Source organism: Sturnus vulgaris, chromosome 20, assembly GCF_052056855.1.
Source record: "Sturnus vulgaris isolate bStuVul1 chromosome 20, bStuVul1.hap1, whole genome shotgun sequence".
In the NCBI taxonomy this organism is placed as follows: domain Eukaryota; kingdom Metazoa; phylum Chordata; class Aves; order Passeriformes; family Sturnidae; genus Sturnus; species Sturnus vulgaris.
This window is the reverse complement of record NC_142262.1, coordinates 10,374,665-10,399,363: the sequence shown is the minus strand read 5'-3', so window position 1 is coordinate 10,399,363 and position 24,699 is coordinate 10,374,665. Positions and strand designations below refer to the sequence as shown.

Sequence of the window (24,699 nt, the reverse complement as noted above, 5' to 3'; positions counted from 1 at the left end):
CTGCCTGGGCTCAGTTTCTGTACAGCTTATTGCTTTATTTTTTACTGCTACTGAAGTTTCATCTCATTATATTTAGTGCATATATAATTATCCTAACCTAAAGAGCACCTAATAAACATTTTTTTTTCACATCTTTATAAATACCAAGCGCATTTCCAAATAATATGGTTAGAAGGAAGTTCATATCACGACTTTTATGTCAGTTAATTGCATTTGACAATCATCTCCAAAAGTACTTGGTAAATCACCATGAGCAGCCAATTACTTCAAGGTTTTAATTTGGCCAAGTGTTTTTCCATGGATGATGCCTGGGATTGCTCTGATGGAGGCAAATTTCATTTTTTCATTTTATAGCTGTACTTGTGTGAGCTTTTATCAGTTTCCTCTATATGTACTCATGTATGAGTATGGTTCTTTCTTTCTTTCTTTCTTTCTTTCTTTCTTTCTTTCTTTCTTTCTTTCTTTCTTTCTTTCTTTCTTTCTTTCTTTCTTTCTTTCTTTCTTCCTTCCTTCCTTCCTTCCTTCCTTCCTTCCTTCCTTCCTTCCTTCCTTCCTTCCTTCCTTCCTTCCTTCCTTCCTTCCTTCCTTCCTTCCTTCCTTCCTTCCTTCCTTCCTTCCTTCCTTCCTTCCTTCCTTCCTTCCTTCCTTCCTTCCTTCCTTCCTTCTCTTTATTCCCTCTTTTTTTCCTCTTCTCTCTTTTCTTTCTTTTCTTTCCTTCTTTTCCTCCTTCTTTCTCTTTTCTTCATTTCAAAAATCCAGGGCATTTTCCTTCCTACACACTAATAGGGCTTTGGGGGATATATTGCTGAAAAAATCCTTGCATCAATTTTCTAACATCAGACCAGAAGCTTCAATTTGGGGCAATCCCAGAAGACATGAAAATGATTCCCTATTCTGTCACATCTCCTCCAGCAATTTGTTGAGAGTTTTGTGTCTATTGTGTTTAAGACACTGTTTACAAAATCACAACAATTAGGGACTGTTTAAATTAGCTTTATCCCCAGCAGAAATATAGGGGGGGAAATGAGAAGCTAATCAGATGTGCAGCAATAACCCACAGAACAGACAGGCCCTGATGTCCTGACCTTGTGCAGGGCAGGAATGGCAGTGGGAGGGAGGATCCAGCTGTGATCCAGCTGTGGCAGGGCAGGAGCTCAGCCCCAGCTCCTGCTGCATCCACGCTGCCTTTGGGGTGCAGGAACTGCCTCCTGCTCTGCTCACAGAGCACCCAGATGGCTGTGCTGGACTCCAGCCTCACTTCTGGGATCAGAGCTCACTGGAGAGCCAGAGCCACATCCCCCTGTGTGCCCTGAGAGCTGCTGGCCCTGTCCCCCGTGCACAGCCACCCTCTGGGCTGGGCTGGGCTGGGCTGGTTTTTGGGGATGTGCTTGGACTGAGGGGGGCTGGACTCACCGTGCTGAGGTGTGTGCTGTCCCTCCCCCAGTCACAGCCACAGAAACCCCGATGGTGCAGGGGTCACCCAGCCCCAGGCAGAGCACAGGGTGTGGCTGCCCCTGGATCCCTGGCAGTGCCCAAGGCCAGGTTGGACACTGGGGCTTGGAGCAGCCTGGGACAGTGGGAGGTGTCCCTGCCGTGGCAGGGGTGGAATCAAGTGATCCAAAGCAAACCAAACCAAACCATTCCATGCCTGTGTGACTTTCCCTTTGGAATCAGCTCCTCTCCCTGCTCTGAGGAGCTCTGGGCACGAGGCCCTGGCAGAGCTGGGGGCAGGTACTGCTTTGCAATGGTCTCAAGCCCAGCCCAGCTCTGCACAGCCCTGGGTGCTGGCACCAGGTACCAGGGCCAGGAGTTTTGTTCTGCACCCCCTGCAAGGGCAGCAACCTTCAGCAAGGGCAGCTCCTCTGCTCTGGTTGCTCTGTGCAGTTTTAATTTCTGCAGCTCTCCCTTCCATTTTAATTGGCAGCATTGCTCCTCTCAGCCCAGTTGTGGGGTACAGTATTTGGTGAAGCACTCTGTGTGCTCAGGGCCCTTTCTGTGCTGGTCCCCCAGGCTGACAGCACTCAGGGATGTCATTGTCACATCCCAAGGTGTCACCCTGCAGCGTGTGCTGCATCCCTTCCCTCTGCACCTTCCTCCTCCAGGCTGCTGCTCAGTTCTCAGCCAGGAGCCCTGCAAGACCCAATCCTAGAGCCATCCTGATAGACACTGGGGTTTTAGCACTGGGCTGGATTTCAAATCCTCCCTCTCCAGCTCTTATAAATGAGGGCAGCTACTCACAGGAGAGCTCTGATTTACACCACAGAGGATCTGACCTGGAAATGTAGAAACTTCCTGGAGATTAGTCATGAGAAATGCAAAGCACTATTAATAACAGTGTTTGTAACACGAGAAAGCAGACGTGTGAAAACACAAACACTGAAGATATATGTTATAAATTTAATTTGAGCCTGTGAACATCAGTTTATTTGCCTGCTCTGACAGCGTGTCACTTCAGCATGGCCTGGGAGCTCTGAGGCCTGGCACAGAAGGCTCCAGAACGTCATCAGTGCCAGCAGATTTTCCTCAGGAATGGGGCCCTTTGTAAGAACTTGCGTCAGAATCCGAGACTTTGCGTCTGAGCCTTCAAAGGGCTGAGCAGAAGGCAGAGCTGGGGGAGCAGGGGGAGCTTTGACAGGGGGCTGGAGCTCTGCTGAGCTGGAGCTGAGCAGCAGAAGGCTGGGTTGTAGCAGCTTCTCCTAGGTGACATTGTTTGCTTTCTCTGGGTGAATGTTTTAAAAGGCATCTGTTGAAATGTCTTGCAGAATTCGCACAACATATGTGCAGACTCAAATGCAAATCTGCAGCACATCCCTTTTGCCACTTGAGCTTTGTTTAAAACTTTGCCATCAATTCACTTTTTTGTTTTGGGTATCATCTGCTCCCGTCCTTGAACATGAAAGGTTTTGTGCCTCGTGTAAACAACTTTGAAAGTGTCTTCAACAAGAGGGGCAGAGCAAGATGTGACAAGAAGACTTCAGGTCCAATCTGCACAGCTCTGGAAATCATAAACTTCTCTGAGCCCCAAGCTTGCTAAGCACTGGCAGAGAAATGAGGCTGTGCCTCAGCTCAGAGGGGCTTTGTGTCCCTCTTAGATGCCACAGCAGCCGAGTGCATGAGTCCAGCAGAGCAGTGAATTTGTGTGTCCCCCTTCAGTGCAATCCCCAGGCACAGCAGGGCTGCAGGACCCACACCCCTGCCAGCCCCAGCCCCTTTTCCTGTTTGGATCAGTGATGCCTTGGAGTGCCCACCTAGAACAGAGGCTGGACAAGATTAAGGGAATAAAATGGGGATTTGTTAAAGGCTTTCAATAGATACACCTTGGGCAGCCAAAGCCTCCCAGAGGCTACACCCAGAATGGACAATGGTCATGGGTTTTTCAGACAATTAGAAGTTTGGTCTATTTGCATATCAGGGATTAATCCACCAATTACAGCTTCAGGTAATGAAGTTATATTCCCCCATTTTTCTCCCTCCCAATTCATTTTTGTTTATACTTTTTGGGGCCTGAGGCTGTGGTGTGTCCTTGGATCCCAGCCCAGAGGAATTGTTTTGTCTGACCAAAATGTGAAGACAGTTAACTACACTTTATATGGAGTTCAGGGCTATGCAGAAAAGCAGTGTAGAATTTGAAAAATATAAAAGCTAAAATCCTAAGGCATCATCAGGATGTAGCAGGAGCATGGGCAGCCCCTTCCCCAGCCCTGTGAGCAGAGCAGGAGCCTCTCAGAGCCTGGCCCAGGGATGCTCTGGTTCCTATAAAATACAGCAGGGTTCAGACTGGCCTGGCAATTCTGGCTCGTGAAGCAGAAGAAACGCACCCACCTTGCTTGGCAGGGCTCCAGGAGGAGAGATGAGAGCTCCAGAGAGCTCCCTGCTCCCCTCCTGAGCTCCTTGTGCCAGCCTGCTGAGTTCTGGGCTGGGCTGTGCCCAGTACCAGGCCTGGAGCATCCCTGCTCAGGGCACTGTGCAACCACTGCTGCCTGGAGGGTGAGGAATGCTGCAGAGCTCAATTCCTGCTGAATTAATCAGAGACATCAGCAGAATTTTAAAGCCTTGCATTGACTGTACCAAGGTGGGGCTGTTCTGAGGTTTGTAGCAAAGAGAGTTTAGAACCCAAGAGAAATGGCTGGTGAGGTTCCTGTGGCTGCTGTGTGTCCTCTGTGCTGGGTGAGTTCATCTCCTGCCTGCTCCTCTGCCAATTCCTGTGCCAGGATGGATGGGGTGTCAGAAAATGGGCACAAAATGGCACAGAGATGCAGGTGGGTGCTGAGGAAAATGGGGACTAAACCTGACTTCCATAGTTAATCCCAGTAGCCATGGGACAGAGCTCGTTTTCCAGTGCCCAGAGTGCAGAGCTGGACTGGGATGAGTGGGAATGCTGGGGAGCACAGTGTACAACCTCAGCTGCCTTGCAGGGAACTGGGAGACCTTTTCATTTGCATCCTGATTATTGATTATGACCTGCAGCTTCCATAGGAGCCCACAAACACCACAAACAAAGAGAGAGACCAATGACAATCATGACTCAAATATATTACAGAGTGAAAAACTGCTGAGAAACTCGTGCTGAACTGGCCTCAGAATATAAATTGCACGAGATATTTCTCTTTACTAGAGGGCCTCAGTTCTCTGATCTCCCCCTCAGACTACATTATGCAAAAGACATCTGAAATTAGCTTTGGTCATTTCAGTTTATCCCTTATTTTGCTGAGTGACGGGCAGTGGATTTCAAGGTGACTTCTCGTTTGCCAGAATCATTCCTGACTGCCTGGATGGGAGAAGATGAAGTGATCCTGCAGCAGCCCATCAGATGAACGTGTGGCATTTAATTTCACACACCTCCTGCAAACAGTCAATTAATGCTCCTGCTCTGGCACCGAGCACAGGCTCCGTGCCTATGGCTGGGCTCATTGCAGCATGTCCAAACCCCCATGAAAATGGAGATTAGCTACAGGTTCTGGCTGAGGAATTTGCAAAGAGATGTCACCCCAGGGTCCTTGCCACACAAGCACGAGGAGGAGTGGGGACATGGTTTCAATGCTGATGCAGTCTCTGTTTAGTGGGTACCATGGAATCAATTGTTTCCAGCCCCCTGATGAGCAGGGTGCACTCCCCGATCCTGCAGCCAGTCTGTTAGACATGGATTGAAGCCATCAGCAAGGAAATGATGCTCTCTGGGAGGTGGCACTCCAGCTCCCTCGGGTCTGGGCCCTTTCTGCCACACCAGAGCCCTGCTCCAGAGGAGCAGAGAGGAGCAGAAGAAACAGGAGAGGAGATTTATGAGCCGAGTGGTTATTGCATTGTTAGGAGGAGTTTTTCACCAGTGCTGAATTCTGTAAGAATGTCAGGACTGCTTCAGCCTGTCTTTGACACTGCAGTGCTGAGGGTGGGTAACAGGAGGTTTAAAATATCCAGGGGAAGTCACAGTGGGAGAAAAGCTGTGGAAGCAGCTCTGGATCCCTGTGCACAGACACCCAGAACTGCTGGGTTCATTTCCAGGCAGCAGGGGCACCGGGGACACCATGAAATGAAAAATTCAGAGGAAAACATTCTGCTGCCCAACAACCAGGGCTCCACACGGCCTAAAGGCAGCAGGGGAGGAGATGGCCTCACTCTTATGGATGTTTTTTGGAGAAAACAGATTCACTTATGACTCAGGTGTAGAAAAATGTCTGTGAAATGTCTGCACTCTACTTGGGTGGATTTTGTTATGAATTTTTTTTTCTGGGAAATGGGAGAAGTTAGCAAGTGTATGGACACTGCACAAAGCCAAAGTGAAATTCCCTTGCTGCTCTGTTACTTCTGGGCACAATCTCTGCTTTTATCTCAACCAGCCCATGGTGCAGAGGAGGCAAGAGGGCTTGGGGCAGGTGAGTACACACTGATCATGCATTGCTTTTCATGGGACACTTCAGGGATGTGCAGCAGGAATGTGTGAAGGCAAGACTTGGATATTCTGCTGCTCTACCAGAGAATTTACTCACCTGATTTCATTTTCAGACCATACCTGAAGTGACCATCTCCTTGGTCTTTTGCCTCAGCTACAGAGCCCCATCACTGCTGTGGGGTCTGACAGACAATTCGTGTCTGTTCTGGCTTTGCTTCCAATAATTGAAGTTCTGGCTTTGTTAAATACTTTCATATCTGCTCATTTTAATATCTGAACACCTGGGAGTTATAACTGCAGTCCAACAAGTCCAACAGGTCCCTGTCCCTTGGCTGGGCTGATGAAAAAACAATTTCCAGCTTTCAGCAAAGGAACGAGGTTTCAAAACCCTGTAGATTGTCTGGACTTCAATTTTACATCTGGGCTCAGTGCAAATCTTTACTGGCAGTGCCCTCAGCATTAGAATTGTGACAGAGGGGACTGAGACCCTGCCTGGGGACCCCCTCAGTGACCAACAAAATGAACATCACTAGAGGGGCATCCTCCACCCTCCAGGGACAGGGATCTCCTACCTCAGGAACCTCTCCAACACCTTGCCTTGCCCTCTGAGTGCCCCCAGATGTGCCCCCAGAGCTCCACTTCCCTCTCCTGAGTGCAGGGAGGTTTCCAGAGCCCCAGAGCCCCAATGCCATGGACCAGCATTGCCCCAGAGCCTCCAGGTTCATTCAGAGCATTAATGAGAAATCTGGCACACGGAGAGGGCAGCTGGACCATCAGCCCCAGTTAAAAGAACCCCCCCAGACTGGTTTGTGTCCCTGAGGGTGGCGAGAGCAGTGTGGGGGTGAAGGTGAGTGATGCAGCCTGAGCACCTGGCACAGCCCAGGGGTGAGAGCCAGCCCAGCCCCATCCCTGTGGGACAGCCCCAGGCACTGAGGCAGCACTTTGCTCTCCCTGTGATCGCTGGGGACAAGGAAACAGCACCACAGGATCCATTTCTCACGATCTGCTGGTGCCAGCCTGAATCATGTCCAAGAGCCCATCACTGAGGCTGGCCGGGGTCCAGCTCTGCTCCCTGCTGGAGCCTGTGGGGCTCCCTGCCTCTCTCATCACCTCAGTGCATGCTCTAAACCTGCCTTTCTCTGCTGGTTTTTTGCAGACAAGCCACGAATGAACAACATCCTCACTTCAGCCACCGAGCCCTACGACCTGTCCTTCTCCCGCTCCTTCCAGAACCTCTCCCACCTCCCGCCGTCCTACGAGTCTGCTGTCAAGACCAACCCCAGTAAATATTCATCTCTGAAGAGACTCAGTAGGTGTCAGTTCCTTTCGTTCCCCCTGTGTCTGCTTTGTTCTGGGCGTTCAGGAATAACCCTTCCCTCTGCTGGGCCACTCCCGGCTTGGCATCTCCAGCTCTGATTCCTGTGGCTGTCACTTCCCATCAGGGATCAGTGTGGAGATTCAGTTCATGTCTGGGTGCTCAGAGCTGCCCTTGGCACAGCCAGGCCAGGGATTTCACCAGCCATGGGCAGCTGGGAATGCCAACAGGAAGATGCTAAGGTGGTTGGGAAGATCTTTTCCAGGAGAAGCCCTGCCTGCCTTGGGCAGTGCTGCAACCCACGTGCTCCAAGGTGTGTCAGAGCTGCTCCTGACCTGTTCCATGCTCAGATCCACTCTCTGTCCCATGCTCTGTGTGTGTCCAGAACTGTTCCATGCTCAGATCCATTTCCTATTCCATGCTGTGTGTCCAGAACTGTTCCATGCTCAGATCCATTTCCTATTCCATGCTGTGTGTCCAGACCTGTTCCATGCTCAGACCCACGGGGTGTTTTGGGTGTTCCAGCAGCTTTGCTCTGTCACAGTCATTAGCATCTCTCCTTTCCTGCAGTTTTATGGATTGCAGTGTTCTGCCAGTGGCAGTGCTCCAGTTCATCCCCTTTGCTGATCTCAAACCCTTCAGCTTCAGTGGGATTCTGAAACAAGTGATTTTTGTGCAGGAAATGCTCTCTGCAGATTCACCCTGGGTCTGTAGTTTCCATGAGCAGTTTCTGGGTGACAAACTTAGAGAAATTGCTTAGATCTTTACACCCACAATGGATCACTGAGGGCAGGGGAGGAGGAGAAGCAGATCTGACTTGGTCTGTGGAAAATCTGCATTCCCAGCTAAGGGAGACACACCAAATTTAGTGACAGGGAAGACTTTGGACTATCCATAAAGAATATCTTTAGAAGATTTTTCACAAGAGACAACAAAATGAAAATGCAGCACAAAAAAAAAAAAAAAAAGAAAAAAAAAAAAGAAAACATCTCAGTCCACTCCTTGGCTCTTTAATGTGGGACTTAAGTACCTGTTTAATATTAAGGAAATTCATTTGATGTGCTTAAAAGCAAGAATGTACTGAACTATGTTGGAGACCAGAGCTGAGGTATTTAGGGATTGGAGCCTGCCCTCCTCCCTGCTCCCTGTGCCCTGTGCCCAGCTCTGCTTCTGCCATGAGCTTTGTTCCCTGGGAACACTTGGATCTCACATTCCCAACCAAAAGATCCCAATGCTGAGCAGTTCATGTTCATGAGTAGCTTGGATGATAATGTCTGGTATTGGAAACCCCTTGAAATCAGGTCATTGTGATATTTCTGCTTTAAATTGTCCCTATTTCGAGGTGACCAAAATGAGAATTTCTCTGCACACAAAATGCACCCCTGGAGGCCCTGGCACAGCTGCCCACAGAGGCTGTGGTTGATCCCTGGAAGGTCCAAAGCCAGGATGGAGCACCCTGGGATAGTGGAAAGTGTCCCTGCCATGGCAGGGGTGGAACTGGATGATCTTTAAGGTCTCTCCCAAGCCAAACCAGTCTGGGATTCTGCCTTGTGATCCCATGATTTCCTAGATCTTTGTCTAAAATGACAAAAATAGGTTTGTGTTAGGGTGCCCAGGCTAAATGTTCTGAGTGCAGTCAGTGCTCCTGGAGCCTTCCCTGCCCCTCTGGGACGTCCCTGGCAGTGACCAAGGACCCTGAGCTTGTCTTTGGCCCTTGGCTGGAGAGGGGTTCAGTCAAAACCTTTAATATCCCCACAGGGAATGCCAGCTCACTGCAGGGCAAAGCCCACCCAGTGAGGCCTCCAGGGCAGGTGTGGACAGGCTGCAGTGCTCTCTGCAGGACACCAGCACAGCCTCTTGCACAGCACTGGTAAATGCCAAACCAACTCTGCATTTCTGAGCAGCCCTGCAAGTGCCAAGCCCTCCCTGCTCCCACTGGGGCTGAATACACTCAGCACCTCCAGAATCACTGAATCACTTTCTTGCAGCTGCTCTACTCCAGAGCCAAAGGAAAAGAGGCTCCCAGCTCCCAAACCTCCCCTTGCAATATGCCAGAAAAATAATTTTCTTATTCCGTATGAAGGAGCTGAAAGCAACACAAAAAAAGTGTGAGATCTAAAAGCTGGAATTCGAAAATTATTTATTGGGCCTTTGTTTTTCTTATTTAAAATTCTTTCTTTCCAATGGACTCCCTTTCATGGTTAGGAAAAAATAAAATAAGTTATGAAGAAATCATTAACAAATACTTGTATTTGAGCACGATAAAAATAATTACAGATTTTTTTTTAAATCTATGTTTCAGGTGCTTGTCTAGGTTTCCTCAGGCTTACCAGGCAGGGAAAGGTGAATTATTTTCCTCCAGTTAGCAGAGACAGATGGTGAAAGACCAGGGCACAGACAAGAGGAGCCCACCTGGGTTGTTTTGGGGGGTCTCTGAGGGGCTGGGCACCCCCTGTGCCCTGGCAGGGGGAAGAGCAGTGATAGGAGCAGTGAGAAAGTGGCTGAGCAAGAGCAGCTGGATTAATTCCATCCTGCCTGGTGCTCCAGGGAATTGCTCTCCCAGCGAAGTGAGAAAGGTCAGTCAGGAAGGAAGCTCCTATTTTCAGGCATATTAAACCACTTGGTGCTGGCTGGAGAATCATCACAAGTGACTGGGCAGCTTGGAAATGTTAAAGCCAATTAAAACAAGGAGAGACAAGCCCAGAGAGGAAACCTGCTGGAGCTGCAGAGGAAGAAAGCTGGGGAAAAAATTACCTTTAGGAAAAGGAGAGGAATTCTTGTGATGGCCTCACATGCACACACACGAGCATCTGCTCTCACTATGGTAATGTATAAGAACAGGAAGAAAAACTGACCTTGGCTGTTCTGCTTCACATTCCTTTCCCAGAGCACCACAAACCCCTTTTTTTTCTGGAATTTCTGGAATTCCAGTGCCAGAGGAGCTCTGCCCTGCCTTTCTGCAATGGCATCTCAGGTTGAGGTGGAATGTGTAAGAGCATTTATTTGGGGATCTCCCTCGAAATGAGGGGGAAAAAACACAAAAAAACACCAAAAAAAAGCAACAACAACAACAAAAAAAGCTGTCTGAGGGCAGAACAGCTTAGCTTGAAGCCAAGGCAGTTGAAGCATTCAAACACTCCTGAAGTTTGGTGAGACCAGCCCTGACTGATATTCTAGAAACTGCCAAAGGAGAAAAGAAAGGGCAGAAAAATCCCAGCCGAAACAAATCCAGAAAAAAAAAGCCCAGAAAGTGTGCAGAAAGAATAATTTCCAGTAATTCCAGTTCCAAATGTTTAAAAAAACACAAGGAAAGACTCAGAAGTATAGGATTGATTCAAAAATAGAAAAAATCCTGTCAAGCAATACATCAGTGATTCTTTTTTGTCTGTTCACAATTTCTGCATTTTTGGAAACCTCTTAGGACACTTTTTGAAATTTTTAAGCACGTCCTTGATGGAGAAGCACACTGAATTGTAGTTTTATTTTGGTTAAATTGTGAGAGTCCGTTCTCACGCGAGCCTCAGTGACAAGACACGAGGCAGAGTTATCCCAGCTGTCCCAGGGACTGGGCTGCTCTCATCAGGGTGACCCGAGCCAGCCTGGGAGGTGTCCCTGTGCATGGCAGGGGCTTGGAACTGGATCATCTTTAAAATTTCTTCCAATCCAAATGTAGCTGTGGAAAGGGGTTTTAACCCTTTAAGTGTGGCAGAAATAAGATGCACAGCACACGGTCATCTTTCATGACAGGAAGAAAGAGCCAAGTTTATTCAGAAACACACTTGGTTTTATAGCATGACTGCAACTCCAAGAGTAGAGAAAAGGTGATTGGTTCAGAGAGAAGACACCCCATTCCCAGGGCCTGGTCACACACAACAACAGGGCTTCTATCTTGTTATTAATTCCTTTTTATTTTGACCAAATTATCACCCTGGGAGAAATTCTCCCTAGCCTTGAGCTGGACCAGCTCATGGGCTGGGAACAGAGCTGAGAATTTCCTGGAATATTTTTCAGGCTGTAATTTTCTTACTTTCTCAATATGTGTCCCACACCCAAACCATTTTGTGATCCCAAGATTCAAGAAACTTTGGTTTTGTCCAAGTGTGCAAGCAGAGCTCCTCATTTCCCACCTGCACTCAGTGGGCAAAGCTGCTGGAGCTGCTCCCTCACCAGCCTGGAACTGGATTTGTTTCTCTGCTGTCCCTGGTGCAGGAATTGGTGTTTCCAGCGCTGTGCTGAGCTCTCCCTTGGCACAGGCACGTGTCTGATGCAGCACATTCCTGTCAGGCTCCGTTCCCCATCCCTGGCTCAGGCTGACACCCCTCTCAGAGCCAGCAGCCTGGAAAATGTCTGGCTGGGGCTGCCTCGAGCAGCTTGTTGGGTGTGACACTCGGCTGCTCCGACTGCTCTGAGCTGGAGATGAGAAGTTTTCCCACACCTGGAAATGTTCCTCCTCTTCAGCATCACGGGGGACACGGCCTGAGAGAGCTTTGAAGCATCTTTGAAATTAAATCAGCGCCCTGAAAGGTCAGCAAAAGGCTGCACAGACCTGTACCAAGGTCACAGGGTGGGAGAGGGAAGGAAAAAGTATTTTTTATGCTCCTAATGGACAAAACATTTTAAAGTGTAGAGCATGCTGCATTTTTAATCCAAGGAACAGCTTCAAACCATTTCCAATCAGCTGATTGTGCCACCTCTCTAGCAGCCTCAGAGCTGTAAACCTCACATAAGCTGGTTTAGCTCCTGCTGGCAATTACCAGAGCCAGGTGTGAGCATCCAAGCACATCTCCATTTGGGATGTTCTGTGCTTTAATTACATCTATTTAGAGTCACATGGGCAAATCCGGTGGAACTCCTCTCATCCAGAGCAGAGGCCAAGTGCCAGAGTGCTAATTGCTTCATTCCCACTCTGCAGCCAGCCTGAGCCTGTGCACACCAGCGTGGCATTTCTAACTACGGCCAGAACATAGAATAGAAATGCCTACACTTCCTGGGGCCATATGGAATTTCCCCCGCCCTCAGGCTTCCTAGAAGGTGATTTTAAAGACAGGCCAGGAGAGCTGCTGCCTGACATTTGCAGTGAGACATCCTTCCAAGAAGTGTTGGATGGCAAAAAATAAAGAGTCATTCCTGCAGAATTTGCTCTGGAGAGCAAATCCCACGAGCAGGAAGCCGTGGGTGACCTCGTGCCCGGGGCTGTGGGCTGGGAGGAAGGGGCTGCCAGCAGCCCTGGTGGCACAGATGTTCTCAGCTCCTACTGCTGGATGTGAGACAGGAACCAACCCCACCTCCCCACGGATCTGGGCTGTGCACAGGGAGCAGGGAAGGGAAGGTGTGGGAGAGGGGATGAGGACAGAAGTGAGGGATGTGGCCCAGCACAGGGTGGTGACAGCCCTGTCACCAGGGTTTGGCTGAGCTGGTGCCTTGTGAGCAAAGCTCTGGGATGCTGTCAGCACCCACTCACAGGAGTCTTCAACTCCCAGACAGTGAGGTGCATAAAGCCTACACACTGATGGCTAAGTCAGAAGAAAGAGGGAATTTCAACCATTATTTAACTGCCAGGCCTGTTGAAGTTCTACAGGAAGAGGCACCACCACCTTCCCTGCCCCATGATCACCCCGACCATCCTGCAGCAGAGCTTTGCTCTTTTTGTCACTCTAACATCCTCAGAATCTCCACACATGGAAAATTTTCCTCTTCCACCATCTCATCCTTTTCTATCTTACATCACTTGCCACAGACAAAAATACTGGAGCTGAGAAAATAAACAAGGTTCCTCTTTATTATCACATATCTTCATCATATTTGTTTTAGAAGCAAATGACTTTCCAGAGGAATTTTATGTCAGTCCCAGGAGCTGGCTGAGGATGGGTAGGACAGGATGTGTTTGCCCATCAGCACTTGGCTCAAGCCTGGCAGGGACAGTCCCTGCTGGGTCCTGTGTGTGCACAGCTCTGGGGACCCGTGCCAAGCTCTTCTTATGAGGTCACTTTGCAACAAACCTCATTTCTTCTGTAAGGTGGAGAAATTTCCTTTACTTTTGTATGAGGAATCCCCTTCCTGCACCCCACTGCTGTCTTCTCCAAGAAGAGGGTCCTGCATGGTGTCTGGGATGAGTCTCACTCTGAGGGGCTCTGAGGTCACTGATGAGCCAGAAAGGGAGAGGGAGAACCTCTCAGACAGAGAGATGAGACAGAAGGCACACAGGGATGATCAGTGTGGAGCATTAAATGTGACTCTGCCTTGGTTTGAAAGGCAAGTCCCCCCCAAATTATTATGATTTTGAAATTAAGGGTCTCTCAGGCAAAGATATGGGAATAGCAATAACAGTTCTTTACTAGGAAAATTAAAATAGAAATACAGTATTACAGAGAATAAACCCAAAACCACTGACAGTCAGAATCCAAGCTCACCCCGTCAGTCAGTCAGGGTTGGTGCAGTCCCATTCCATGGTGGCTGCATCCTCCTGCAGTGACAGATGTGGTTCTGCTGGAGCAGGGCTCCTGCACAAGGTGCAGTTTTCCTCCAAAGCTGCAGGGATGATGTGCAAGGCTCTGGTTTTCCTCTGGGATCCAGTGGGAAAAGGCTGCTCTGCTGTTCCAAATCTCACCTTTGATCTGGGTAGGAAATGCTTGGCTCCTGCCCTGGCTGGAGCATCTCCCAATGGGATGATGGAATTTGATCAGCCCTGCCCTGGGACTGCATGGCCATGAACAGGAGAGATCTCCTGGAGGGAGGATGGGCTGTGGGAAAGATAAAGAACACTGCAACAGCTGGGTTAACAGCTGGGATAGAACACACACTGCTGGGCACAGCCTGTACTGCAGCCTAAGACAGACTCCATCCCCTGACCCACAGAGGCAGAGCTGTGCTCTCCCACTTGTGACAGTGGAATTTTGGGGAGGGATGGGCATTCTGGGCTTTGCAGCCACAGACACATCGGGGCACCTCAGGCTGCCCAAGGACTGCCAAGCCTCCTTCCAGGTAAGTGATCCCAGTTCCCTAGTTCACAGCATAAGAACATCAGAGGGATTAACCAGAAAGTTTTTGTGTTTCTGTTGCTGCATTTAAAAAAAAAAAAATCTGAAACAACTGTGGAGTTGTTCTTCGACTTACCAGTTGGTTGAATCAGGTCATTGCAGCTGCTGTAGGATTCCAGTGATCTATCACGATACAGCTGCAGTAGCCAACATCCTCTCTGAGACTGCAGCATTTCTCTCAAAGCCAAAAAAAGGAGGGTGAGTGTGTGGGGAGTGTGTGCTGCATTTCAGAGCAGCAGAGAGATCATTTCATATGCAGGAACAGACTGAGCAAGAAATGTTCCATGGGATAAATGCTATTATATCAACCAAGGTTGATTATAAAAACAGGAAATGAAACCTTAGGCAGGTGATTCAATGTCTCAGAGACCATCCCATGACCACCAAACCTGTATTGTGATCACATGTGCAAATATTTAAATGTTGGTAATTAAAATGTGATGAGGTCATCTGTGGGCTCCAGGGAATACCCATGTCTGAGGCCAGAGGTGACATGGGGACCTTGCCTGCTCATGTCACCTGCCCTGTTCTTTCCTGTGAAGGTGACATTTGGGAATTTCTCCAGAACTCTCACGTAAATCGTGTGGTACCACGGCCTGGCCTCCACAGCACGTGGAGGGGTGTGGGATGCACTGCCCAGGGACTGGCACCGTCCCCATGCACTCCACACTCCTGTCTGCCACGAGCCCTTGGTGACACCACCCACCCAGGGCTGTCCCTGCCTGTGGCAGATGGTCCCTGGGGTGTCACCAGGAGGCAGCTCTGGGGCTGTGTGCTGAGCACAGCCCCTTTGCACCCCTGGGACAGCACTCTGACATTTCTAACCCCTCCCTTTCCCTTCCCACAGCTGACAAAGAGGCTGACGAGTACTACATGAGGAGGAGACACCTGCCCGACCTGGCAGCCCGGGGCACGCTGCCCATCAACGTCATCAAAATGTCCCAGCAGGGCAACCACCGGGACAGGCCCCGCCGCCCCATCAGGGCCATGTCCCAGGACAGGGTGCTGTCCCCTGAGAGGATCATGCCCGAGGAGTTCAGCATGTCCTACGAACGGATTCTGTCAGACGAGCAGCTCCTGTCAGCAGAGCGCCTGCACTCCCAGGACCCGCTGCTGTCCCCGGAGCGCTCGGGCTACCCCGAGCAGTCCATGTCCAGGGCATTGTCACACACGGATGTCTTTGTGTCAACACCGGTCTTGGATCGCTACAGGATGTCAAAACTGCACTCCCATCCCAGTGCCTCAAATAACTTGTACAATACCTTGAGTATGAACCCGACCTCGGCCAAGCGCCAAGCGTTCGCCTCGCGCCGGCACAACACGGTGGAGCAGCTGCATTACATCCCCGGGCACCACCACCACTACCGCACCGCCAGCAAAACCGAGGTGACTGTTTGACACGACCCAGTGCATTGTAGATACTCCTTAAGGACTGGGGTGGCCACAGCACCCCCTTCTGCAGTGGCCTTATAGGCCAAGATAACCTCTACTAACTCAGTGTCTGCAAAGACTTCTCTGGCAGTCCCACCCACGTTGTTTTTAAAGCCACCCCTTCATCAGCGACACAGGAAGAACTGAAGCAGCAGTCAGACACTGGTGAGGGATAGCAGAGGAAATTTCCTGATGTGCATCAGTTTCTGTCAAAGAAAGCCATAGTAATCGATGGCTCCTTCCAAGGGCTCACCTGCATTATCCCATAGTTTCCATGAATTCAGGACTTTCAGTTGCTCCAAGGAGAAGCAGCCTGAGACAGGGAGGAGGAAATGCAGCCCCCCATCCTGGCAGGAAGGGGCCTCGTTCTTGGTCCTCATGTTTGGCCTTTCTGTAGCAAGTAGGGAGGTTCTGGGGGTTCACCCCCAGGCTGCTTGACACCCATCAGCCCCCACACATCTGTTCTTTGTCACCCTTGGAGCAAATTCAAGGGCAGACTTTCCTACGGGACTGGCAGATCTAGGGACAAGAATAGCCTGGCTGAGAAATAAAGTTTTAGTTTATACTAAATATACTCATAAGATAAAAACATACTAGTGCCTACAAATCGCCTGCTCTCTCAGTGTAGGAAGTAGTGGGGTTGATGTGTTCAATAAGCACAAATATGCTGAAATGCTTGTTAGACCCTTTTCTCCACTCATTCTAGTATCTTGGTGTCTCCAACATGTAAATAGGAAAGAGGAAGAGGGTTTCTCTTCCTCTAGCTTCTTGCCACTGCTGAACCTAAAGCAGCAGAACCCATTTCAGCTCCACACTGCTGGCCTGTGCTGGGGGAGGTCCTGACCCCACCGAGACCCCAGCAAGCCTGGATTTCTCCCCAGAAGTTTCTTTTCCTGATAGCATTTTCCATGGTCCAGTTCCCCTGTTTCTGAACGTTTTCTCCTCCCATTCACAGCCTAGAGCTCCATATGTAGCAAATCTTTTTCCAGCCCTCAGCAGAGGCACAAAGCTGAGGGTGTCTGTTTACCGAAAAGCAGGTCGGTAACTTTCCGTGGTTTTCTCTTCCTGCAATGGCCTCCCAAGAAAACCTTCCAAATTCCAATTCCACTGAGTCCCAATCCTAACCATGAAGACAGTTACATTTCATGCATATAAATTATATATCCAGCATAATTATAATTAATGGGCATGTTGTATATCTGATATAATGCTAATTAGATACTGTATATTTGTAAAATCTTTAAAACATAGACTCGTGGGTCCAGAATTTGTGAGGGTTTTACCTTTGGCTTTCCAGACAGATTGGGCTTTGCTTTGGTTTTTTGTTAGATTTGGGTTTTCTTTTCTTTTTTTTTTTCCCCCTTTGATTTGTGCTCCTACCAAATTCTGTAGAACTGACTCCCACTGGAACACACTTCTGCATCCAGGAAAGGGTCTCAGGGGGTTTGAAGGCAAGGCAGACCCGGTGCTGGAGCTGTGGGTGCTGGACACTGTCCCTGGTGTGCCCTCGAGGCCCCAGCACACACACACACCCCCGGTGAGATGACGACTGACTTCAGGCTGTGAGCACATCCCTTCTCTTCATGTCCCACATTCCCACGCTGACTTTTCGTGCATGGCTCTTCACTAGGCTTCACTGAACTCTGCTCTGCCCTCGTCCCTGCCCTCAGATACCTCCTGGCCTTAATGACATTCCCAGCCCAGCTCTGTCAAGTCCTGTAGCAAACACTGCTGGCAGGGCGTGAGCGTGAGTCTCCTGCGGAGGCTTTGGTGCAGGGTAGGCAGGAGGAGCTCGTGTCCTTGCCCCAGTGGGACTTACAGGTGGGCTCAGTGGGGTGTCCAGGTGGCCTTTCTCTTTCCCAGGCTGTCCTGGAGCTGGTCCTATTTCCAGAGCTTTATGCTGCCCCATCTGATGGAGGCTGTGTTGGGAAGGACTCCATCAGTGAGAGGTTACTGGGGCTTTGTTTGACGGAAACTGAGCTGGGAGGGAATAAACAAATAACAGTCTCCAGGGTCAGATCCTGCAGCTTTGGGCAAAATCACTCTGGGCAACAACCAGAACTGTCTGTGGATCAGAGTGGCAGTTCATGGCACGGGAGGGATGAGAGAGAACAGGCTCACACCTCATCTCCTGCCCCTCCCTTGATGGACACTACTCTCCCCTGACTACCTCCACGCTCCTCGGCTCAGCCCCTGGATTTTTCCTCCCAGAAGACAATCCCTGTGAGAACATTGCCCTTGCTGACCTTTCCACAGGCCAAAGTGTGGGACTCGTGTGAAGAGAAGAGGAACTCTGACAGCTGATGGGGAGGCAGCCTGAGCTTCTGGGGCTCTTCCATTCTCTCTTGGCCCAAGCACAGCCAGGGAGATGTGAACACTGGGGAGAGCAGAGTCCACTCTAGAGTCTCCAGGAGCTGTGGTGGCAGAGCTGGACAAGAGGTGACGGTGGGAGGCTGTGGGTAGGTGAACACTCCTCTCTTTCCATGTCCATAGCTGTGTGCCTCAAGCTCTAGTCCTCATCTCAGTGTTCCATTTGTGAACTAAGAAGTTGCTGGACCACATGAAAATTTGGAAATTTTTTGTTTTGAGTAGCCCATGCTGATGCTGAGCTGTGTCTGGGCCATTTGACCTCTGTGTCTTCTCCTGTTCTGTCCAACAAATTTCACAGGCCCTGTGCTGACGTGTCCTACCTGGGCAAGAATCCTCCAGAGAAATCTTAACCTCATTTCCTTCTTTTTTTTCCACCTACTCAACTGTTTCAAGCAGATGTGTCCCACAAGGAGCTTTTTTAGGCCAAATCTCTTCAGGGACTCTGCCACCACTACAGAAAATTTTCAGCAAATTTCCTTGGGAAGGAAGCGTGCCCTGGATAGCACCTGGGCACCATGTGTTCCCACAGCTCTCTCTGTGCTGGAATGCCTTGGTGGGTGGGGCAGTGGCATTTCAGCACACACTGGTGTCCTTAGGTCATTTTTTCCCCTTATTCCTCCTCATGAGAATTTGTCACTGGAAGAACACTTGGTCTGGGACCGAGTGCCATGACCCACAGCCTGGTCTCCAGCACTTCAGTTCCCCATGGTCCTCATGTGATGAAAATGGGAATTTCCTGCTCTGTGGAGGGATCAGACCATAACATCTGTGAAGGGCTCTGGGACCCTCTCACAACAGAAACTGTAGAGCAGCAAAGTGTTTTTGTTAATTGTTTGTCATTGTCCCGACACATGGTGTGTGATGTGTCACAGTCTGGTGTCTGCCCGGGAGAGAGCCGGGCTGGGATTGCCCAGATTCCCACTGCTCTCCTCCTGGCCGGGGTCCTGGCAGGCAGCAGCTCCAAGGGATGCTGTTCCCTGCACTGGGACCTTCCTGCTTCCCTCTCCTCATGTCTGAGTCACCACAACACCCTGCACTCAGGAGAAAAGAGGGAAGCAGCCACATTCCTCTGTACAGTAAAATAGAACCTGCCTTGATTAATCTCATATACTCTGAAGAATTGATCTGTATTTTCTCCACCCACAGGTGCGAACAAACACCTGGGGAGTGTCCAGTTCCCAGAGTGCATGTGCAGGGACTGGGGGAGGGGGATGTAGAAAAGTTTATATTATTTCCTACAAGCTGATAATTATTTGCATTCCCTGAGCAGCAACACATCCTGGATGGCTGCACTGGGTTTTTTACAATTCTCTGTGTATGTGTATATAGATACAAATATATATATATATATATATATACATACACATACATATTGCAAAATGCAATCAACACGTTCTGACTGACCCTGTACCAACAGAAGCTTCCAAACTGTGTTGAATCATTCTTTGAAACGTGGAAAACTATTTTTAATGAACCACACACAGCACCACACAGAACAGGAACTTTGTCATAAAAAGCCTTCTAATGCCAGTGAATCGTGTTTTAAGGAAAAAAAAAAAAAAAAAAAGAAGAAATATTTTTCAATGTTTTAATGTTCCTTTTATAAATGATGATCTGTTACTTGGGGATGGGGATGGGTGGGAAGAGACACAGACAGTTGTCTAGGAGTAAGCCCTCCTTCCCTGGCCTGGAATTAATTTCTGTCTGCTGAGCCTGGCTGGCTGCAAAGCTGCTCCCAGGAACCTGAGCTTCCCACATGCACATTTCTGTTCCATCAGAAGCATTCCCACCAGGAATCTGCAGGAGCTTGGCATCAGCTTTTTGTAAGAGATGTTTAGTTCCTGGTAGCTGGGAAGACATCCTCATCTTCTTCCACCACACAAACAAAATCGCCATGAAGCAGGGTAACTTTAGTTGTGTTTGAAATATGAATTCTGTTTGGGATCTATTTGCCATCTTCAGCTCATGCAGAAATAGCTCATCTTAGTTTAGTTTCAGATTTAGTGTTTCATCTGGAAGGAGGGACTCTGCTGAAATACCTTTAGCACGAGCAGATTTTGTGTTCAGGTGTATTTCAGCGGAGTGAAAGAAGGGAAATGTGTGAGAAAGGGGCTTCAATATTTTCCTAGTGAGTGTTGTTAGCAATAAGCCTTTGTTGGGGCTGCTCCCTGGGGAACAGCCACTTGTGTGCTGTGAGTCCACAGGCAGGTGGGAGAAGGGATCATTCCCAGCCCTCTCAGTGCTCCGAGGTGCCCTCCCCGAGCCCAAATCCCAGCTGGGAAAAGCCAACCGTGCTTCACCCAAGGGCCAGGGGAGAGTTGGACAGGGCTGTCTGAGCGTGTCAGTGTGAAGGAAAGAGATCTCTGCTCCAGCACCCCGGGCCTCCACCGCGGCCACACCATCCCAGGAGACCTCCATGCCAGGAGAGCTCCATCTTTGGAGATCCCTCTCCTCCTCAGGAGGTCCCTTTCCATCCCATGAGATACCTCTCGATCCCGGGAGCTCTCTCCCCATTCCAAGAGGTCTCCATGCCAGGAGCTCTCTCTCCATCCCGGGAGCTCTCTCCCCATCCCGGGAGCTCTCTCTCCATCCCAGGAGCTCTCTCCCCATCCGAGGAGCTCTCTCTCCATCCCAGGAGATCTCTCTCCATCCCAGAATCTCTCTCCCCATCCCAGAATCTCTCTCTCCATCCCAGAATCTCTCTCCCCATCCCAGAATCTCTCTCTCCATCCCACCCCTCTGTCAGGAGGAGCTGCTCCCCCTGACCCTCTGCTCTGCCGCCGTTCCTGCCCGCCTGCAAACCCCTGAGACAATTTTGTAGCAAGAATTTCTTGGCTCTGAGAAAGACACTTCTTACTGTAATATTTTTAGTTTGGGGGACAATATTTCCTAAGAGGGGTTAAGTGGATATTTTTGTGCTTTAGCCCAGTTTATGGATTCCATGTTTATTATACAGTAGTACTGAAGAGGAAGTACATTTGTATCTGTAACTTTGCACAGACTCTTGGTTAACCATTAAACAAGCTTCAAGATGAGCAGTATTTGACTGTTTTTCTCTGTATTATTCTTGTTGTTATACTTACCTGTAAAAGCACATTCTGTATGTACTGTAAACAAAAATATTATCAGTTTAGTAAAATTTAGAGTCTTAAGGATTTTTCCACTTTTGTCAGTAACAACTATTTATGGATTAAAAAATAAAGGCAATTTCAACATATAAATTGTTTCTTTTTGATATCTATTGGGGGGAAATAAAAGCCATTTTCTTGGCAGCCTTCCCAATCTTTGTAACCAGCGTTTGAAAGGTAGATATCTGTGATTCTGTGTGTAGTTAAATAGCATCTATTAAAATGAATGCTGCAAGGTCTGGAAGACTCATTATTTTTATGTATTTATTTACTGCATTTCATCATCTTGCCAGGAAAAAGCAGGGGGAGCAGAGAGACATTAGCATTTGCTGTAAAATTTTGTCTCACGAGCCCAGAAGATTTTATTTTAAAGCCGCCCTTCCTTAAGTTTGCCTCCATAATCCATGATAGTGTCTCCATCTAGAAAGCCTTGAGTTGCAAAGTTGGAACTTGTGGAATGTCCCACGGTGGTGAGGCTTCCACAGGGGCTTTGCTTTTGCCCTTGGCAGTGGAGCACACACAGGATTTAATCCATCACCTTCCTGGATGTGAAAGTGCCAACAAGGACAGGGTGAGTGACTGAGCAGCCCCCACTGCCACCCCAGAGGGCTCAAACTGCATTTTCATTTCTGCCAGCTCTGAACCCGGCCTTCCTTACCCTCTGTCCAGCTGGGAAATGTGGCAGGGATTTTTTTCCTTGCCTTTTGTGAAGGAAATGCAAAATTTCATCTTTCACATTGCTGGTGCTGCAGGGATCCTTCCCAGTGCTGCCCTGTATGGGACAGAGGTTGTCACCTCTCCAGCACTCACTCACCAAGCCCAAGCTCTGCTTTCAGTCTTTGTTCTGTCACTTTGGGATTGTTCAGCCTGGAAAATAAAAAGGGTCCAGGATGACCTGACTGGGGCCTTTCAGTGCCTGAGTGGAGCCAATGAGAAAGGTGAAGAGAGACAAGGGATGGAGTGACAGGACACAGGGAATGGCTTCACACAGACAGAGCAGGTTTGGATTGGATATTGGAAGGAAATCCTTCCCTGGGAGGGTGGGCAGGGCTGGCACAGGGTGCCCAGAGCAGCTGTGGCTGCCCCTGGATCCCTGGCAGTGCCCAAGGCCAGGTTGGACACTGGGGCTTGGAGCAGCCTGGGACAGTGGGAAGTGTCCCTGCCATGGCAGGGGTGGCACTGGGTGAGCTTTCATGTCCCCTCTAACCCAACCCAGTCTGTAATTCAGTGATTCTGTATCCTTCTGTTACTTTGTTGCTCAGCTTTAGTAGATCAAAGTTTAATAGATCAAACAAGCTTTGAGGAGCAGCACCCCACCATCATCGTCCAGGGTGGGTCCAAGGGAAGACAAGGCCCTTTGGTAGCCCTTTGGCCAAGCTTGTGGTCTCCTGTGTGAGCAGAGCTCAGTCAGTGAGGCACAATCAGCACTTCCTAAGGAGCACGTGAACCCAGCAGAGTTAATTAAAATGCATTTTTAAGGGAGAAGTTTCATTTTGCCTGGCAGTTCTACTCATAATGACCCAATTCTATGTAGCACTAATAAGTGGGGATGGAGCAATGGGGAATTAGCTAATTTCTCCACTTCCCATAAAACTTATTGAGGAGAACGTCAGGATTTGTGGTGTTGAGAGCCAGTGGTGACAGAGATGAAGCTGGGATTAATTCTTCTCTCCAAAGCCAGTAAATCCCACTGCTCCCAGCCCCATGTTAACTGATGGCAGCACTCAGGTGAGGGCTCAGTGTTTGCTGAGCAGCCTTCACTCCACCCTCCCTCGCTGGCCTCACTGGGTCACCTTCTCAGCTTCTCTGCTGGTGGCCCAAAGTGGCCCCGGTGGCCTGGGCAGCCTGGCCCCACCCCTGATGAGGATAGGAGATGTCCTGAGTGTGACCAGAGGGACACTTTGGTGGCTGTCCTAGGACAGGAGAAGCCCCTGGGCAGCACCAGGCAGCTCTGCCAGCACCAGAGCCCTGGAGGTGTGCTGGGATCTCCCCAGGGCTGTGCTTTAGCTCAGGAGGGGCTTGCACAGAGGTGGAACTCGAGGATCTCCAAGGTCTTTTCCAGCCTGGTTCATTCGGTGGTTCTGTGATCCCTGCTGCTCCCAGGGGGGAGATCTCACGTCCCCTCCCTGGGAATGGGGCACAGGGCAGAGGGACAGGCTGAGCAGGTCCCTGTGACCCAGCAGGAACCTCCCTGGGGCCCAGAGGCAGCAGAGAGCAGGAGCAGCTGATGGAAATGTACCTGGAAGGATGGGAATGATGGGATGGGTGTGGAGTCACCTGAGGAACAATAAAACTGGATTTTTATCCATTTTCCTCAGTCACAGGTCACTCCTACAGCAGGGCCCAGGTGTCACCTGGTCACAGAGCCATTCCCTTAGCAAAGCAGAAATTCCTCTGCCTGGGAAGGCTTGGGATGCTCACACGTGAAAAAAGAGAGGACTGTGCCCATTCCTTGAAAGACAGAATCCAGGAAAACTGCTGGGAGGCCCCAAAGGTGCTGTTGAAGTGAGAGTGGCCACTCCATCAGTCCAACATCCCAGCAGCTCTCCCACTCTTCCTGGGCCCCAGCAAAACACACGGGAATGTTTCCCAAACCAGGATTAGCTCTGCTTCCAATTGCCTTGGAAAGATGCTGGAAAATGATGAGGAAATTAAGGGCTATGGGATAATTAACACCTGCCAGCGTGGGTTTAAAAAAAGCAGCTCTTGTCAAACAAACTCCAATCAATTCTCTGCCGTTGTTACAACTGGGGCTGGCAGGATGGTGGGGAGGTGCAATGAGTTTCACCTTTCCCACAGCACTGGATCCTGTGCTGCTGGATCATCTGAGGGAGAATTTTATCACTGCACATCCTCGAGGGAGCTGCTGTCAAAGGGCTGGAGGAGCTCACAGAGGGGTTTCACCTCTGAAGGGCCACCTCAAGTGGTGCTTGGCAGAGCTCAGGGCGAGGCCACACACACTTTACAACACTGAGCTCAGCAATCCAGATATAGAATGAAATTGTCACTGCTGTAAGTTTCTGCAGACGCAAAGAGTTTGGGATGCAAAGAGGAACAAAAAAGAGAAATTCTGAGTCAGGGCTGGGCTGAGTACTTTGATGAAGAGGTGTCCTAATGCCACCAATTCTCTCAGACCTGCAGGAACCAGAGCAGGGCTGCTGGGGTAGATGTGGATGCCCGAGTGGAAAAGTATTCCAGCTCAAAACAGAGTTGGGGAAATGCTTTTCAGTGAGGTTTTTACAAAGCTCAGCATTTTAATTCAAAGTGAGATGCTGAGGTGACAGGGTCACTGCATATAAGCACTTTTAGGGGGTGAAAAGTGTAGGATATTAAACAGCTCTTTAATCTAGGCTCAGAAGGAGCAGCTGCTGAAAGCTGGGGCCAGATGCACTGCCATGGAAATAAAAAATGCCAAGGAGACACAGAATGGGGGATTCGTCCCCCTCAATAAATGCTGGGTAATTTAAGCACTGCCTTATTGCCACAGGAATGCTCTGAGCAGGAACCCACGTTTCTCTCAGCTCTTTTCCC

General features: G+C 49.5%; 1 protein-coding gene across 1 annotated transcript in view; it reads left to right on the top strand.

The window, feature by feature from the left end:
- Window positions 1-21,407, top strand: part of SHISA6 (shisa family member 6) — a 190,896-nt gene extending 169,489 nt beyond the window's left edge. Inside the window, exons 5-6 of the mRNA XM_014886833.2 lie at window positions 7,044-7,196; window positions 15,087-21,407. Of these exons, the coding sequence (XP_014742319.1) occupies window positions 7,044-7,196; window positions 15,087-15,637 (704 nt within the window). The 3' untranslated portion in view covers window positions 15,638-21,407. The remainder of the gene's footprint in view (window positions 1-7,043; window positions 7,197-15,086) is intronic.
- The last annotated feature ends 3,292 nt before the right edge of the window (window positions 21,408-24,699 follow it).